This window comes from Lytechinus pictus, chromosome 2, assembly GCF_037042905.1.
Source record: "Lytechinus pictus isolate F3 Inbred chromosome 2, Lp3.0, whole genome shotgun sequence".
Classification (NCBI taxonomy): Eukaryota; Metazoa; Echinodermata; class Echinoidea; order Temnopleuroida; family Toxopneustidae; genus Lytechinus; species Lytechinus pictus.
The window spans coordinates 16502739-16519045 of NC_087246.1; the positions used below are offsets into that span (position 1 = coordinate 16502739).

General features: G+C 35.1%; 1 protein-coding gene across 3 annotated transcripts; it reads left to right on the top strand.

The window, feature by feature from the left end:
• The first annotated feature begins 4288 nt into the window (after positions 1 to 4288).
• Positions 4289 to 15321, top strand: LOC129274796 (protein rolling stone-like). Of its 3 annotated transcripts, none has more exons than XM_064111180.1 (4): positions 4289 to 4374; positions 5443 to 5614; positions 10551 to 10821; positions 11277 to 15321. In XM_064111180.1, the coding sequence occupies exons 2-4, from the start codon at positions 5519 to 5521 to the stop codon at positions 11891 to 11893; spliced, it is 984 nt and encodes a 327-aa protein (XP_063967250.1). In that variant the 5' UTR covers positions 4289 to 4374; positions 5443 to 5518; the 3' UTR covers positions 11894 to 15321. The 3 variants fall into 3 exon arrangements, with proteins under 3 accessions (XP_063967250.1, XP_063967255.1, XP_054767521.2); XM_064111185.1 differs by lacking the exon at positions 4289 to 4374 and adding an exon at positions 5153 to 5331; XM_054911546.2 differs by lacking the exon at positions 4289 to 4374 and having other exon boundaries at positions 5162 to 5614.
• The last annotated feature ends 986 nt before the right edge of the window (positions 15322 to 16307 follow it).

The following is a 16307-nucleotide window of genomic DNA, read 5'->3' on the forward strand; positions in this document are numbered from 1 at the left end:
TCCTTATTCATATAATGCGAGCGCGAAGCGCGAGCTAATTTTTTTGTTTTTTATGTATTTTGTCCTAAAATTTGAACATTCTGAGCAATGTTTGTTATCCTGTAAAAGATGTGTATGCATCTAAATAATTACTACGAACGCGAAGCACGAACAGAAATTTAATACACGTTTTGAACTGATCGAATAGGAACCTGTTATCTGCTTGCAGTTAGCCATGAAGACGTTGCATATTTCAACAATCAAATAATGCGAACGCGAAGAGCGAGCTGAAAATTGTTGACATTCCTACTAAAAGAATGGAAATTCTAAGCACTTTATGTAGTTGTATTGTTTGTTATCCAGGGCCTCATGGAAGATAAACTTTTGTTGAATGAGCTACCTTGGTGAAATATGAATAAATAAATAAATAAATAACTTAAACAAAATAGCTATTTAATTATTTAAACGATTGATGCGAGCGCGTAGCGCGAGCGGAAAATTTTGAAATTTAGACCTAAAAACGAGACAATCTATTCATGTTTTGTAAATCATAAAGAGGATGAGTAATTGGGGATCTTCCTTACAATAATAATTCGAGCGCAAAGCGCGAGCATAAAATTTTTATACCGTACGTTTTGAACTGATCGAAAAGGAACCTGTTAAGGACTGCTTGCAGTTAGCCATAAAGACGTTACATATTTCAACAATCAAATAATGCGAGCGCGAAGCGCGAGCTGAAAATTTTTGACATTTTTTTTCTATCTAAAGAATGGAAAACTTTAATCAATTTTTGTAATCGTGAACAGGATAACTACATAACTAAACAATTGATGCGAAGCGCGAGCGGAAAAATTCGAGATTTAGACCTAAAAACGGGACACTATTCATGTTTTGTAAATCATGAAAATGATTAGTAATAGGGGATCTTCCTACATTAATAATGCGAGCACAAAGCACGAGTAGAATTTTTTTGATTTTGTGATCTGAAATTGGATAATGATGTAAATAGAGAACAAGTTGCGTATCTGAATAAACATGAGCGCACGTGTTTCAGATTTAGACCTAGATTCCAGGCATTCTAAATACATCTTTGAAATGAAAATCATTAAAGCGAGTGCGAAGCGCGAGCTTAAATTATATGATATTCCGATATGAAAAAGGGTTAATTTATGGATCGCTTTTAATAAAGAGCAGGGGTCCGTTTCATATAGAGTTACAACTGTGTAACTTTGCCATTATGTCAAATACCATGGCAACAGGAACAGGGCTCAGCAAACAATCACAATCAATGTTACCATGGTAGTTGCCATAATGGCGAAGTTACAACAGTTGTAACTCTTTACCTACGGGGGGGGGGGGCAGTCTGCCCCCCTGACGAGTCACAACTCATGCAAAGGACGTATCTCTGCCCCCCCCCCCCCCGAAGACCTTTTTTGCCCCCCTGACGAGCTTGAAAACCTTCTTTTGTTTTTTTCTGGTTCGAAATCCTATATTTGTGGTTGAAGGCCTTTTTTTTTTTTTTTGCTTGTCAAATTTTTTGGCGGACGGTTTTGCCCCCCCCCCCCTGTGGAAAATCCTAGGTACGCTACTGAATGGCCCCCTGATATTTTATATCCTTATTACTTTGAGTTTTGACATATAGGACCGGGACATTCTAAGGACATTTTGTCATCATATTGAAATGATGACTATCTTCCTATTCCTCTTCCTAAGCGCGAGATGAAACTTGAAGGTATTCCTTTCTGAACAAATTAAGGGATAATTTAATTATTAAATCAATATCTTATTCATTAATCTTATAAGCATAATGAGAACGCGAAATATGTTAATAATTATTATGGTCTGAAAACTGGATATTTCAAGCATTTTTGAAATTATGAATAGGATGCATGAGTTAAATTTCAACAATTAACGCCAGCGCAATTCGGAGCCGAAATTTTCGATAAACTGTCATAAAATGAGGATTTCAAGTAATTTGTTAAAGAATTAATATTGAGATAATTATACATAACTCACCAATTAAACTAGCTGATACTTTTTGGCAATCATACCTGCATAGGGATATTTTGAGAACTTTATGGAATACACGAAATGATAGGTACCTGACAATCAAACAGCGCGTGCAAAATATGTTAATATGACATTTTTACACAGCACTTTCAATTTGTTAATCAAACAAAGTAATGAAAGTTCGATTACCGAGCTGAAATATGTTTTGTATAATGACTTCAAAACTTAATATTTTAAACTCCATATTGAGCAAGATATGTGAATCACCTAACAGGCAATGCGAGCGCGAAGCGCGAGCGAAAATTTTATATAGTGACATGAATCTTTTTTTTTTCCCCAAGTCTTCCCCTCATCTTATTTTTTCACTCGTCTTCCTCATCTTTTCTTTCCTTTTCTTTTTTCTCCTCTCCTCTCTTTTCTTTTTCTTTTTATTCTTTCTTTCCCCCCATTTTTTTCTTTTTTTGCTCCGCCAATAGGGGGGGGGCGGGCCCCTCGGGCCCCCCTGGATCCGCCTATGAATAAATTTGGTTTTTTGCGTTTGGAAAATAAATATTTAAGACTGTTCGTTGGAAATCCTGAAGAGGATAAGTATATAACTTTTCAAAAGTTGGCACGAATATTCATCCCTGGGTAAAGACATGCATTTTCTAAATGTGTTGGAACAAATTTTCTTACATGATATGTTGGAAACTAAATTACCATGGTAATTCCTTCATTCCTTTGCCTTTTCTCTTCTCCCCCCCCCCCCCTCTTCTTTTTTTGCGCCCCCTGAAAGTGGCGCCCGGAGCACGTGCCCCTTTGCCCCTCGGTACGCCACTGATGTCAAGTACATCGAATACACTGAAATAATGAGTTAGTAAGACCTTATTTTAAACTGTAAAACCTTACTTTTTGCTGACGACACAAATATATTTTCTAGCCACAGTGACATAAGTTATTTATAACAAAATATGAATATTGAACTTAATGAAGTACAAGAATGGTTCTCTGTTAATAATTTAGCTTTGAATATTCAGAAAACGAATTTTATGACCATCACTAGAAACAATGTAGATAACAAAATATGTTGAAGTAGAAAGGGTGAAGAGTGTAATGTTTTTTTTGGAATTTACATTGATGATAATTTAAAATGGAAAAGCAATTTTAACAAGAAATATATATAGGTGTCTTAAATAGATTACGTGAATTTGTCCCACAAAATATTTTCTTAATGCTTCACCGTCATCTCAATTATGGAATCATCGCTTGGGTTCTTCAAATAAATATTCATTAGAAAGAAATTTAGTTTTACAAAAAAAGAGTAATCAGAATGATATCTTATTCTGGTTTCATAGCTCATACTGCTCCACTCTTTCTTAAGTTTAAAACATTGCCTGTGTATTAATTATATAGTTATATTATTGGTATCTTTATTTATTTATACTACAAGAAATTACTTCCAATAAATTTTGATTCTTTATTTTGTAAAAATTCTGATATTCACAATTATGATACTATATAGAAGAAAATCTGATTACCGTGTTTCATGTGGGAAATTATCCTTATCCCGAAAGTCAATCATTCGTAATTGGTCCTGTATTCTGGAAAAAGTCTCCCTGAAGATGTAAAAAGTTCACTATCCCTAACATGCCTAATGCATTTAAATATAAACTTACAACATTTCTTCTACAAAAACTTTAATTTCCTAGACTAAGTTACCTCAATTACATTCCCCCCTAGTCTTTCTCTACAACACTCAAACTTTTATTGACAAAATTGGGATTATGATATAAGTTTTCAACTTTTTAAATGATCTCCCACATTTACATATACTGTTTCTGTTCTTGTCTGATTTGAGTATTGTTCAGATTTTGGTTTATTGTTTCGTGTAGTGTATATTTTCCTTTTGCATTGGAATATTCATATGTATTCTGTAATACCATCTTTACACTGTATTGTTCTTTTTATGAAGTGTGGAAATAAATGAATCAATCAATCAATCAATCAAAATTAAGATCTGCATAAACCTCACCAGAGACGCCGAATTAGCGTTTTAACCTTATAAGAGTATTGCTTCAACTGTTTCAAAACAAATAAAGTTTAATAGAAGATAAAGTTGAAAATACGAGACAATCATCATGTATAAAAGAAAGAAGGTCATCTTAATTGCCTCTTGCACTTGTCTATATTTTCTGGTGTACATTGAACAAATAGAAAAGGTAATTTATTTTGTGAACATTGGAGCTCTTAAAGATTTTATTACTGACGCGAAAGAGATAAGCAAATTTTGCATCGACACCCTGTATTTGCAATATACATTCTACATACACGTTCGTACTGATATCGGAAAAGCTGTTTAAAGCAGATACCGGGAGCAGATAGCTGAAGAAAATCATACTTAGTTATGTAAGGGCACTTGAAATTGTTTAATTCTTTTTTAACCAAATAATGTGATATTAGGCTACAGTATACTTTTGAGTGACAGACAGACTTACATCAATCGACATCAATCCAGACGTCTGATTTGGAAATATTTACAAATTTTGAGAGATACCACGTCCCTCACAAGACCCTCTTCATCGTCTCATGATATTCTTTGTTTGATGTGGCAATTAAAAAACACATATGATGAGTTGTTTTACTGTATATCCGTATGGCATTTACAATATGAATACACCGTCGTATATACAATATTCATATAAAGTTACGTAAAGAAAAAATACATAAGAATAAAACAAGCCTAAAATGCTGACCATACAAAACTTTTCAAGATGAGTCACAAAGTTAAACAAACAAAATGTTTATGAAATGATTTTACTTGTCATCGTACTGTTAAGAAATATTGATCACGAACCTACTTTTACGGACAATTCTGATAAATTATTATCATATATATCAAAATATTATTATCCAATAATCTGTTGCAAAGTGTGCTCTCCACACAGTTGAGGTAAATGTGTACCGGCAGAAAGTAATTCCTCAAAAAGCTGTCGATGAGCACTGCAATCGGTATAGATAGACTAGCTTTAGTCTATATGAGCGACTAATAATGTGCTCTATGCAAATCCTATATTATTTAAACTCACGTCTGTATGAGATTGTATCGCAGAAAAAGTGAGCTTGAAATTATTTACCTTTCGGTCTAAAGTTCATTTCTTAAAAAAAATAGATCGACCCACTGCCCACTCGACTCGATCATAGTCGTTCTCGCCCTACCCTCGTCGCCAAAGCAATATAAGAGCCTGAATCAGAAACTTCTGAACAAATTTATATTTTTCTGTTTAATATAATTGTGCAAACACGGCATGTATGATCAGAGTGGATTGTTTGTCTTTCTTCGTCATCTCGCCTCGCAATAATGATGTAAGCAATAATTGGCGCACATGATCGACACGCCTTTGCACATGTTGCATGTGGCGTTGTCTTGGTATCTCTGCGCTCCCCTTTAAAAAAAAGATATATGCTTCTATCTAGACAGGTGAAGACAACATGGTAGTTGGTGCAGACAACCATCTTGAATTCCATCATCCCCATACATTCTGAAGAAAACATGGCCGATGAGACGTCTTGCTGTAAACGTATACCGATCAAAAGGGGGGATTTTGGACTGAATTGGAAAGCCCCGCAAGATTTCGCCAGATCACAGGTATTTTGAAAGCCTTAATGTTTTAAGACTACGCCTAGTATCATAAAAACTATAATTGAATGTCTATATACGGCAGCCTTCACAAGCTAATTGAAAATTGATGTTCCATGTGAAATCAAATCTAGTATGCCTTACATGTGGTTTGTGAGGTATTATATACATGTATATTTATTTTGAATTTTAGCATGCATGGTTCCAGTCAAAGTGAATACATAGTGATAGGTACGAAACAACTTTAACGTGTTTAAATAGGTCTATATCAAATAATATTGCTTAATTTAACACCTGCAAAACATAACGTGATGATAAGTCTACTTCTACCAGACTTTATGACATAGTGTGATGAGAGCAGTCAAATAAAAGAATGACACAGGGAACCAAATGTTTGCTGAGTTTTCGTGTTTGTTATATTTCGTCGGAGCAAATGTCTTCAGAGTACTAGAGGATATAGATCAGTATGGCTAAATAAGCATATCACCGCACATCAAAGATTCAAACAATATCATTATTCTTCCATAATCTATAGATAATTATATGAATGAATGAATAAGTATATATTCAAGCAATAATTTAGTTCATTAAAATAAACGAATAAATAAAAAACCATACCTCGAAAGACATTGTGACAGAACGTAAAACTAACAACTGTTCTAGTACCATCTAGTATAAGCGAAAGTGGTCAGTGGTGAAAATATTGATATTATCAAATTTGAGAATATGCAATAGTTAAAAATCAAGTCCACCACAGGAAAATGTTGATTGAGTCAATAGAGAAAAATAAAACAAGCATATGTAAGGCTCTGAAAATTTCATCAAAATCGGATGTAAACTAAATAAGTTACAACATCTTATTTGAGTTATTTTATCACAAAATAAGTATAATACTATATGTACAACAGTGACATGCAGTTGAGAGAGTCGATGATGTCATTCACTCGCAATTTTTTTCTTCATTTTTTCAACCATACAATATTCAAATATTCATAGATAGAATAAAGACCAACTTGAATTAACCATAAAATGTTAAAAAATTAGTAATACCACATTTTCAGGGAGGAATAAACTTTGTTTCACAAAAGTCATGACAATTTGAATTTTTCATAATTCATAACTAAAAAAAAATAGAAGAGAAATAGTGAGTGGGTGATGCCATCACCCCCTCCCCCTCCCAATTGCATACCGCTACTAGGATGTGCATGTATCTTTTTGTGATATTAAGCGAAACTTTACAAAAGTCATGAGTTTCTTAAACAGACGATTTTGATGAAATTTCACTATTATATGTTCTTGTTTGATTTTTCTAGTTTTATTCAAATTAACTTGTCCTTTAAGGATGTTGTAAAACATCAATTATGACTGTAATAGTCATTCTAATTGTAATCAACTTCGAAGGTCAGTGTTGAAATAAGACTGTGTACACTGGGTATTTAGTTATTTAATTAGCACTAATAATAAAAGTCCAGAGCACTTTTTGATCACAAAAACCCGCTGATGATTGTCCTTCGGATAATGGTTATCCACTTACCCATCATCTCTCATGCACTTCCTTCCATGTTTTTTTTAATCTTAATTTCTCTCCCCTCTATATTTCTACTTCTCCCTTTCTCCCTCATACTTCTGTCTCTCCTCTCTCTATCCCTCTTCCTCCATAATCATTACGACAGGCGCTCGATAAGATTTTATTATTTGATAGGGACATTGTCCTGATTGTTATATTAAGAGTTCATCAAACAAATAAGCCGTGCCGTTTCCTTGCTTTATAGACGTTCAATTAATTCACGTAACGAACATGCATGTTTGCATGTTTCCTAGGCAACACAAACACTTCTTGGACAAGGAGCTTCAGTCATAATTCTGTAACTGTACAAAAAATGAAAGAACTTGTATAACTATACGTGTTTGAGTGTGATAAGTGAAACTGAAATTGGCGCATCCCAAACAAGATCGTCAGAAATGAGCAGTATAAACAACTACATTTAATTCTTTTGTAATTAGTAAATTATGAAAATGCACAGGTTATTGTTAATATAGTGGTTAATAACTTGGCACGTAAATAGCAAAAAAGTTAGATAAACAACATTATTAATGCAATTACCGCTTTGAAGAAAATCATACATCATCACTTTGGTCCGTCGAGAAAGAACGAGGCGACTCTATCTCTGGCTTCTGTACAAATTTGAAATTCGAAGGGAGGGGGATGGGGACACGTTTACACGCCCCTCTCCTATAGGGATCGTAGTACATACATTGGTATTATAGTTACTTAGTAAACAATAAAGGAATGGAATCCATTATTAATGATTATGATTTAAACAAAGACTTCAAAAGGTTAGGCTAAATTGTCTTCTGTTAAAATTATAGAGATAAAAAACGGGGAACGTACAAAGCTATAAATTATTATAATCACTCTTAACAGTCTAATTGTGGTGATAATGAAAAGATAGACCTGCAACTCCAATCGTTTTTGTTATACTTCAACAAAAGAAGATGATAAGTCTACCTAAGATACATCATAATTCATAAAAAATGAATATGGACATATTTTTCTTTTTTTTTCTTCTCAAATTTGATATTGTACAGGCATGTGTACATATTGCCCTTGATGATTTCATTAATGAATCCTGATTTTCATATATGAAATGCTTTCTTTGCAGGTGGTTTTTACCGGCCAAGTCCGTGTATTGTTTATCGGCCATATAAAGCAATAAAGGAAAGGAATTAAAGGGGTACTCAGGTCTGAAAATATTTATATCTAAATAAATAGAGTAAAGTTCACAAAGCAAAATGCTGAAAATTTCATACAAATTGGAAAAACAAATAATGAAGTTATTGAATGTAAAAGTTAAGCAATATTTTGTGAAAATATTTATATGCACGTCATCATGAATATTCACTTTCCCTTTTCTTATATTATTACATGAGATCACAATTGTTTCATTTTTCATACATGAGTGAATAATGTGTCTCCTTTATAATGAAATAAATTGCAGCAATAAATGTCTAATACAGTTAATCAGTTAGCAATCCATTTTTTTTTCAGTTCATGGTAGGGTCCATGCGCCACTGATCTTAAATGACAAGTCTTCCCCAACAAACAGTGGATTTGAATGAAAAGAGAAATATGAAGAAAAAAAAATCATCGAAATTGAATGAAAATAAGAAAGTTCTAACATTTCAAATTTTCGCTACTTTTTCACAAAACAGAATTATATGCACAATACATGGAGAGTTGATGATGACACTCACTCATTCACTATTTCTTTTACATTATACAGTGCGTCCCAGAAAAAAACGAAACCGAGATTAAGCGACGATTTATCATAACTTAATCACAAATACAATAGACAAATGACCTACCAATGTCAAGCTTAGAATCTCCTCTTTCATCTGATATTACTTAGATTATTCCTCATTCACGCATGAGTGAGCAAAAACAATTTGAAGAAAGGATACCAAAAACTCATTTGGCGGGGGGTATCTGAATTTCAAAAAGAAAATCGCATGCCTAAAAAGTTCAATATCTGCTCTTTTATTTGACACCTTAATCACAAAAAATGATCAAGAAGTAAAAAAGTTATGTTCACTCGAAACAATGCTTGTATTTCCATAATTTCATTAAATAAACGTGTTTTCACCGGTTTCCCACAGAAGCTATCGCATGGTTAACAAAAGACTTAATGCATGGCTGATCGTCAACAAAACGGAGTGTCGAGTGAGTTTGAACGCTAGCCTGTAAAACCTCTTTATTTTATGAAATTATTGAAATTCAAGCTTATTTCAAATAACCAGAACTTTTTTATTTCTTGACCATTTTCTGTAATTGAGTTATCAAATTAAAGAGCAGATATTGAACTTTTTAAAAATGTGGTTTTCTTTTTGAAACACAGATACTGCCCGCCAAATGAATTTTGGTATCCCCTCTTCAAATTGTTTTTGCTCACTCACGCGTGAATAAGAAATAATCTAAGTAATTTCAGATGAAAGAGGAGATTCTAAGCTTTACAATGGTAGGTCATTTGTCTATTGTTTTTGTGATTAAGTTATGATAAATCATCGATAAATCTCGGTTTCGTTTTTTGTGGGACGCACTGTATATGAAATATAGGAGATTATTATTTTGTTTTTGCAGATTTGACAATAAAGAAGCATTTTCACAACGGGTTTGAGCAGTCATGATTGTGGATCCACACCTTCAAAGAGGAAGCAAAAAATACGATATTTCGTATTTCACAATAGAAATAGGGGAGAAATAGTGGGTGACGTCATCATTTCTCTCATTTACATACTGACTATGCAGAATTGATAACTATTTTGTGAAATTAAGCTAAATGTTAAAACGTCATAACTTTATTTATTTACATCCGATGTTGATGAAATATTCAGCGTCACATTGGCTTGATGTCTCCCTGTTCATTCAAATCAACTTTGTGTGGGGTAAAGGATTGCACTTAACACAGATCAATGGATGCGTGAAATCCTCTTTCCACTGAAATAGTATGACTTTAGCGGGAGAGTCACTTGGCTTCATCATGGGCTAATCAGAAAAAAATGTTCTTCTCATTCCATCTATTTTGCAGAGGTTACTCCTGGTAATAATAATTAAAAAAAACATTAGTCTCAGTGTAGAATCTGGCAGCGGGACGCGTTTTTTTTTTTAACAATGTAAAGTAGTTTAACTAGAAGCAATAAGCTCTCGGTAATACATAGAATTATGTCATTAACTATAAGTATTAAAATATTACAGTGATAGTGAACAAGATAAAAACTCAAGATGTAAATGTTTTAGCACCTGCATCGAAGGTCATTTAAAAAAAATCGGCGATTCTATATGCAGTATCGACTATTTGAAAATGCAAGATAGGTTTTCTATGTCACGTTTGCATTCCATATATGTTTCTAACAATTCTTTTTCCCCTTTGGTGTTTATCTTATCTAGTGGCCAATTCCAGGTTGGTTGTACCAGATATACAGGATCCTTTTTATGGTATACATCGTCGTGTGGTTGACGATGAATACTGCCTGGCAAATTGAGGGCATCGGAGGCTTGTACTTCATCTACCTCACTAACTGGTCTTTCATTGTGTTGGCTTTTTATGGAATAGTGGCGGCGCTGTCATCAGTGTTCTTCTTTTGCAAGGGAAAGAAGAGACAGAGAACGACAGCCGATGCATCCAGAATGGAAGATGGCGCCATAAACCCATCATTTGGTATATGTCACCACTTTGGTCATATCTATGCAATCTTGATAAACCATGTATAGCTATAAGTTTGTTAACCACTATCGTTGAACAGTTTAAGAAAAATCGAAGTGCTATGATCTTGTTCATGATTCCATTTAAGGTCTATAATTATATAGTCATGATAAGCTCGCGCTTACATTATTTAGTTAAGCCTTACGGGGTACCTTATCTTGTTTGCAAAAATTAAGATTTTAAATTTCAGTCTTTCAGATCCCTCTTCCAACCCTAAAAAAATAATTAAAAAACCCGAAAAGAATACTTTAGCTCTTCGAGCGGCTGATCAAACATCCCTCAGTATTTGCAAAAGCTAGCTGGATCTACCTCTTACAGTCTATAATTTAGATGGCGCAAAGACCCAAATATCCAATCGTTTACAGGTTCTTGATAATGGATAATGTATCCCTCTTTTATTCATCATACAGTGGCAGATCAGGAAATGCCGTCCGGTGAATTAGGTAACGAATCACCAAAAACAAATAGGCCTACGATGAAGTCCACAGGACATCCTACTCCGTCTGTCTACGAAGAATACTCCACCAACCCTTGGTACTTCAAATTAACTTGGGTTCTTTTGAACATCAACGTTGCTATTGCCCCACTGGTATCTATCATCTACTGGGCTCTCTTACACGATTACAGCAACGACGACGATGACTCTCGCGATCCACTCGGCGACGGAATCAACGTGAATGTACACGGCATGAACAGCGTGCTGATCTTACTGGATCTTTTCGTCTCGGCTTACCCGTTAAGAATTGTTCACATCATCTACTGCATCATCTACAGTCTTACGTACGCTCTGTTCTCCTTGATCTTCTGGGCTGCTGGTGGCGTAGACCCATACGGCAATAGATACATTTACCCTATCCTAAACTGGGAAGACATTCCCGGCTTGACCTGTGCCTACATGTTGGGTCTTGCAGTAATCCTGTTTGTAGTACAGTGTGTGATGTACGGACTTTATAGATTGAGAGTGTTCCTTGCAGGAAGTTGTTGCAGGTTATCTCAGGACCGAGAAAATGACACTTTGCAACTTTAAGAGATCCCTTTATCCGATTCACACCTCAAATTATAATATAGCCATATTTTGTTTAAAAACTATCAAGTAAAGAAACACTTTTTAAATTGATAACATAATTTACATAGATTAAGTCTTTTCTTGTGGATTAATATTTACAGAATATTAAGTGTAACCCATTAAAACATTTTAAGATCGGTCACACCGCCCAAACTTTGTTGGAGCGTTCCTTGAACGGTATAGGGAGAGGAGGCCGAATTTCGACAACGCTCGTCACCGCGCATAAAATGGGGGAAAATCGAAAACACGGGCGTTGCTTTAGCGGTGCATCGCTGAAGCCGGCGTTGCTTTAGCGTTGGTTTAACGGTAGCGAGCGGTAGCGAGCTTTGGTCCGCTCCGACACCTCAATACCAACGCCAAACCAAAGTTCATCACCGCAATGGATCGCTGCTTCAACGCCCGACACCGTTCCAGCAATCCCGTGTCCGCTCGCAACGCTTAAAATCGCTCCACCAAAGTTTTGTGCAACGTTTAATCACCGTCCGGGCAAAGCTGGCGAAGCAGCGGTGGTCCGGCGTTCAAGATTTCTGCGTTGGCCTAGCGGACCCAAGCGTCCACGAACTTGCGTCTAGCGGCCCGGTGCTCATCTTTGACTGCATTGTTGGAGCGGTGGTGAGCTTTGCCGGAGCGGAAAATTGCCCGCTCCTCATCGCTCGCAATATTTTGTGCTCCTCAAAACTTTCGGAGCGAGCCTGAGCGTATACGGCGTTGCCTTATAACGGGGGCCAAATTCTGCTAAACGGTGGTGAACGGTAACAAGCGGTGATGATTTTTTTCACCGCTCCAGGAACGCTCCAGCAAAGTTCTGGCGGTGTGACCGGGCCTTAAGGTCATTACATTTATATTGTCACTTTCATGGTCAATACAATTTATTGTAGATTTAATATGACGTTCGTCTCCACAGTGTGCGTATATTTCACTTGCCTATGTGATTCTTTATTATGAGCATTTTAACCTTTTTAATTCATCTTTTGTTTGCAGCACACCGCAAATAAACAGAAATACTAAAACAAAAAGATGAATCTTTATATGAATCACAATGAGCATTGATCATTAAACGTAAATTATGGCATCAGCCGAAAGATGTGTATGTGAAGTTACTTTTCATATAATCATTGCGTTAAATAAGATTTGCTCAAAATTGCTAAATGTGAGAAATTATACATGTACAACAGCTTTGGAAACTCTTCTATTTTAAATATGTTGCGAAATAAATTAATGAAGAGAACAATGGTAGGCGTAGCTTAAATCAAGGTTCCCCGGAGCTATCTGCCCTTTGGAAAAATTGGTGATGTCGAAAAAATGTCTGCTGGGAATCGAACCTGGGCCCCCTGCTTGGAACGCCGCATAGTGGGCCAGGAGAGAGCAAAAGTGCGCCAAAACTGGTTTTTGGTCATGAAACAAATTTGGGTTTTTTCATGTTCTAAGCAAAGATAAGAACCTGTAGAATGCCTCCATACAATATTTCTCCATTAAATTGATTATTAGTTGCCCATTTTTATTCAATATTACCGGAAAATGACTCTTTACGGCTACCGCATGTGTAAATGACACGTTTTAGATATTTCACTGTTTTAACAAAACGGATTGCTTAATTTATTTCTAATTCACGGTGCTCTTTGATGAATTATTGTTTTAAGTGATCAAAGATTTTCAGGATAAAATGATAATCCCTTCAGAGGCAATTTTGGACGAAACCATTTGACAATGGGGGTTTTAGTTTTAATGAGCATTTCTTTTACAAATTGCTGCCGATTGCTGCGCTGTAAATACCATGACGGTCTTTGTTATAGTTCATGCTTTACACTGATACCAAATTTAGCTGCATATACGTGCATTTTCTGGAGATATGACCAATTTTCCAACTACATGTTCGCCGTATTTATCACAAAAATCGTTCCAAGTTAGTGCCCCATTATGCGCGTGCCGAACGTTGCGGGTGACATTAAACAAACTCCCCGTCGCGTGCTGGGAGGGGGGGGGGGGGGTGTCTGGCTCAAGTGTCCGGCTCTTGTGACTGGTGTCTGCCTTTAAAATACTTTCGTTAAACATAGGTTAAGGCAAGCTTTCATTTCCAATTCCACTAAATATATAATAATACATGTAACACAACTTCATTTTGATGCCAAACTGTTCCATCCCGTGTTCCATATCTGATATGCTGTCATCCTGAGAAGATTAATTCTTAAAGGAGAATGAAACTCTTGGAGCAAGTTAGCTTTTGTGAAAGCAGAAAAATCAAAGAATAAGATCAACAAAAGTTTGAGTAAAATAGGACTAGCAATAGAAGAGTTATGAGCATTTGAATGTCGAGATCATGCACTAATGCTATGGAGATTCTCCCATTGGCAATGCGACCAATTAGATCTATGATGTCACAGATGAACAACTCTCCCCTTTTGGACACTGAAAATATACCCCAAAACATCTCTTTTTGCTCATTCTAATCATATGACAAACGATTCATCAATGATATAATGTTGTGAAACCTCTGCACTTGTCCTCTCATATAAAGAGAACACCTCACCTTGTGATAGACTCTATAAAAGTGAGAATATAAGTGAAATAAGTACTATGGTAATGAGGGAGTTGTACGTGTGTGACATCACAGATCTTGGTCGCATTGCCAATGGGAAGATCTACATGGCATTAGTGATCTCAATATTCAAATGCTCATAACTTTCTTATTATTCATTCAATCTTCCTCAAACTTTCAACAATATGTTTCTTAGATTTTTCTCTTTGATATGGATTCAGCTGGTTTCAAGGGTTTCATTCTCCTTTAAGGTAAGATTCCCGGGTAAGATTTGTTTTGTTGTTCATAAACCAAGTAGGGGCTACTGTATATCGCTATAACACACATGGCTAGGGATGTGATAGGTCTCACGCAGTTTTCTGACAAAATATGAAAATGTGTATAGGACAGAGATGGGATATACGTGGGCTCTATTACATGTATAAGTTCCATCTTTATCATTATTAGTATTTATCCTCCCAAAGGGTTTGTAACTTCACATGCACGTATGAATTCGTTTATCTCTGGCTCATTCTAAACGTATATTTCAAAAAAAAAATTATCCTAACTTTTTGAGGGGTACACATTTTACAAGCTTTGCTTTTCAGTGGACCCCTCCATTCTTCTCATGATATATGATTAGATTGATTTAATTATATTTAATTATATTGATTATATTGATTTAAATTTGACATGCATGTTAATTTATATTTGAATCACTTATTGAATATGTATATTATTTATTCAATGTTGAATTTTGTTCATGCTTTTATTTAAATTGAATTGATTTATCATGTAATTATTTGTATTATGTTGAAGAATGAAAAATAAATTGAATTGAATTGAATTTGCTATAATTGTTATAAATATCGATCAAGAAGGAAGTGTATATTATCATTTCAAGGATTGTTTGGTTTATGACTCTCATTGACTTTATATGTATTCCACAGACGATGGTAACAGGTGACATTGTGATTAGTAGCAAGTTTTTAAGAGTACAACAATCACAGCCTCTTCCCCCTGATGTTCAAAGTATGCTAAAAGATCCTCTCACCAAAGACATAATAGTTGGTGAGATAGTAGAGAGAGACTGTGATTCGGAATAACTTTGTATACGCCGTTCTTGGTGAAATAGGTATAGGCCTTGTAGGGCCTTGTACTGATTAACCTGCAGACGACCCGGCCTCTATTATTTATCACTGGAATCATTATTTTTAAAGATTTCACTGTCCACTTCTGGTATCAATCCATTTTAATTCATGTAGGTGTGGTTAATCATTGTACCCAGGGAATGAAAATACTCCTTTTCATTTTTTTTTTACAATTTCACTTTGAATTTTACAATTCAGGATTCATGGTAGGGCGCCCTCTTTAAGCGATATTCAAGTCACCAATTGAATTATTTTGTACCCCGAGCACAGACTTTTCTTGTTTGTTTGCCTGTTTATGTGTTTGCTGTTTGCTAATATGCTCAATTATTGCTGAAATTTCTCTAAAACTAGTTTCTGAAATTTTGAAACTTATTGTAGAATTAGAAACATGTAATTTCTTCTCAAATGTTAACAGCCAATCAGAAAACAGTATTTTAACGACGTCATCAATATTTGAAAATACTTTTATTGAATTCTACGGGTGAAATTACCCCTAGTTACCAAATTTAAACGTACAAATGTGTGAATAATGTGTTTTGTATACTCTTTTCACAAGCGATTCAGATAATCAGTCTAATACAGAACACTGTAAGGTAGTTAAATATGCAGATGACACATGTATAATTGGACTAGTTAAAGACAATAATGAAGTTGAGTACAGGAATAAGGTAGCTGATTTTGTTGCAAGTTGCAAACAGATGTCATTGTT

Coding starts and splice junctions, on each gene's coding strand:
- LOC129274796 (XM_064111180.1), top strand. CDS start 5,519: ATGGCCGATGAGACGTCTTGCTGTAAACGTATACCGATCAAAAGGGGG. Junction 5,615..10,550: donor AAGATTTCGCCAGATCACAG/GTATTTTGAAAG, acceptor TATCTTATCTAG/TGGCCAATTCCAGGTTGGTT. Junction 10,822..11,276: donor CGCCATAAACCCATCATTTG/GTATATGTCACC, acceptor TTCATCATACAG/TGGCAGATCAGGAAATGCCG.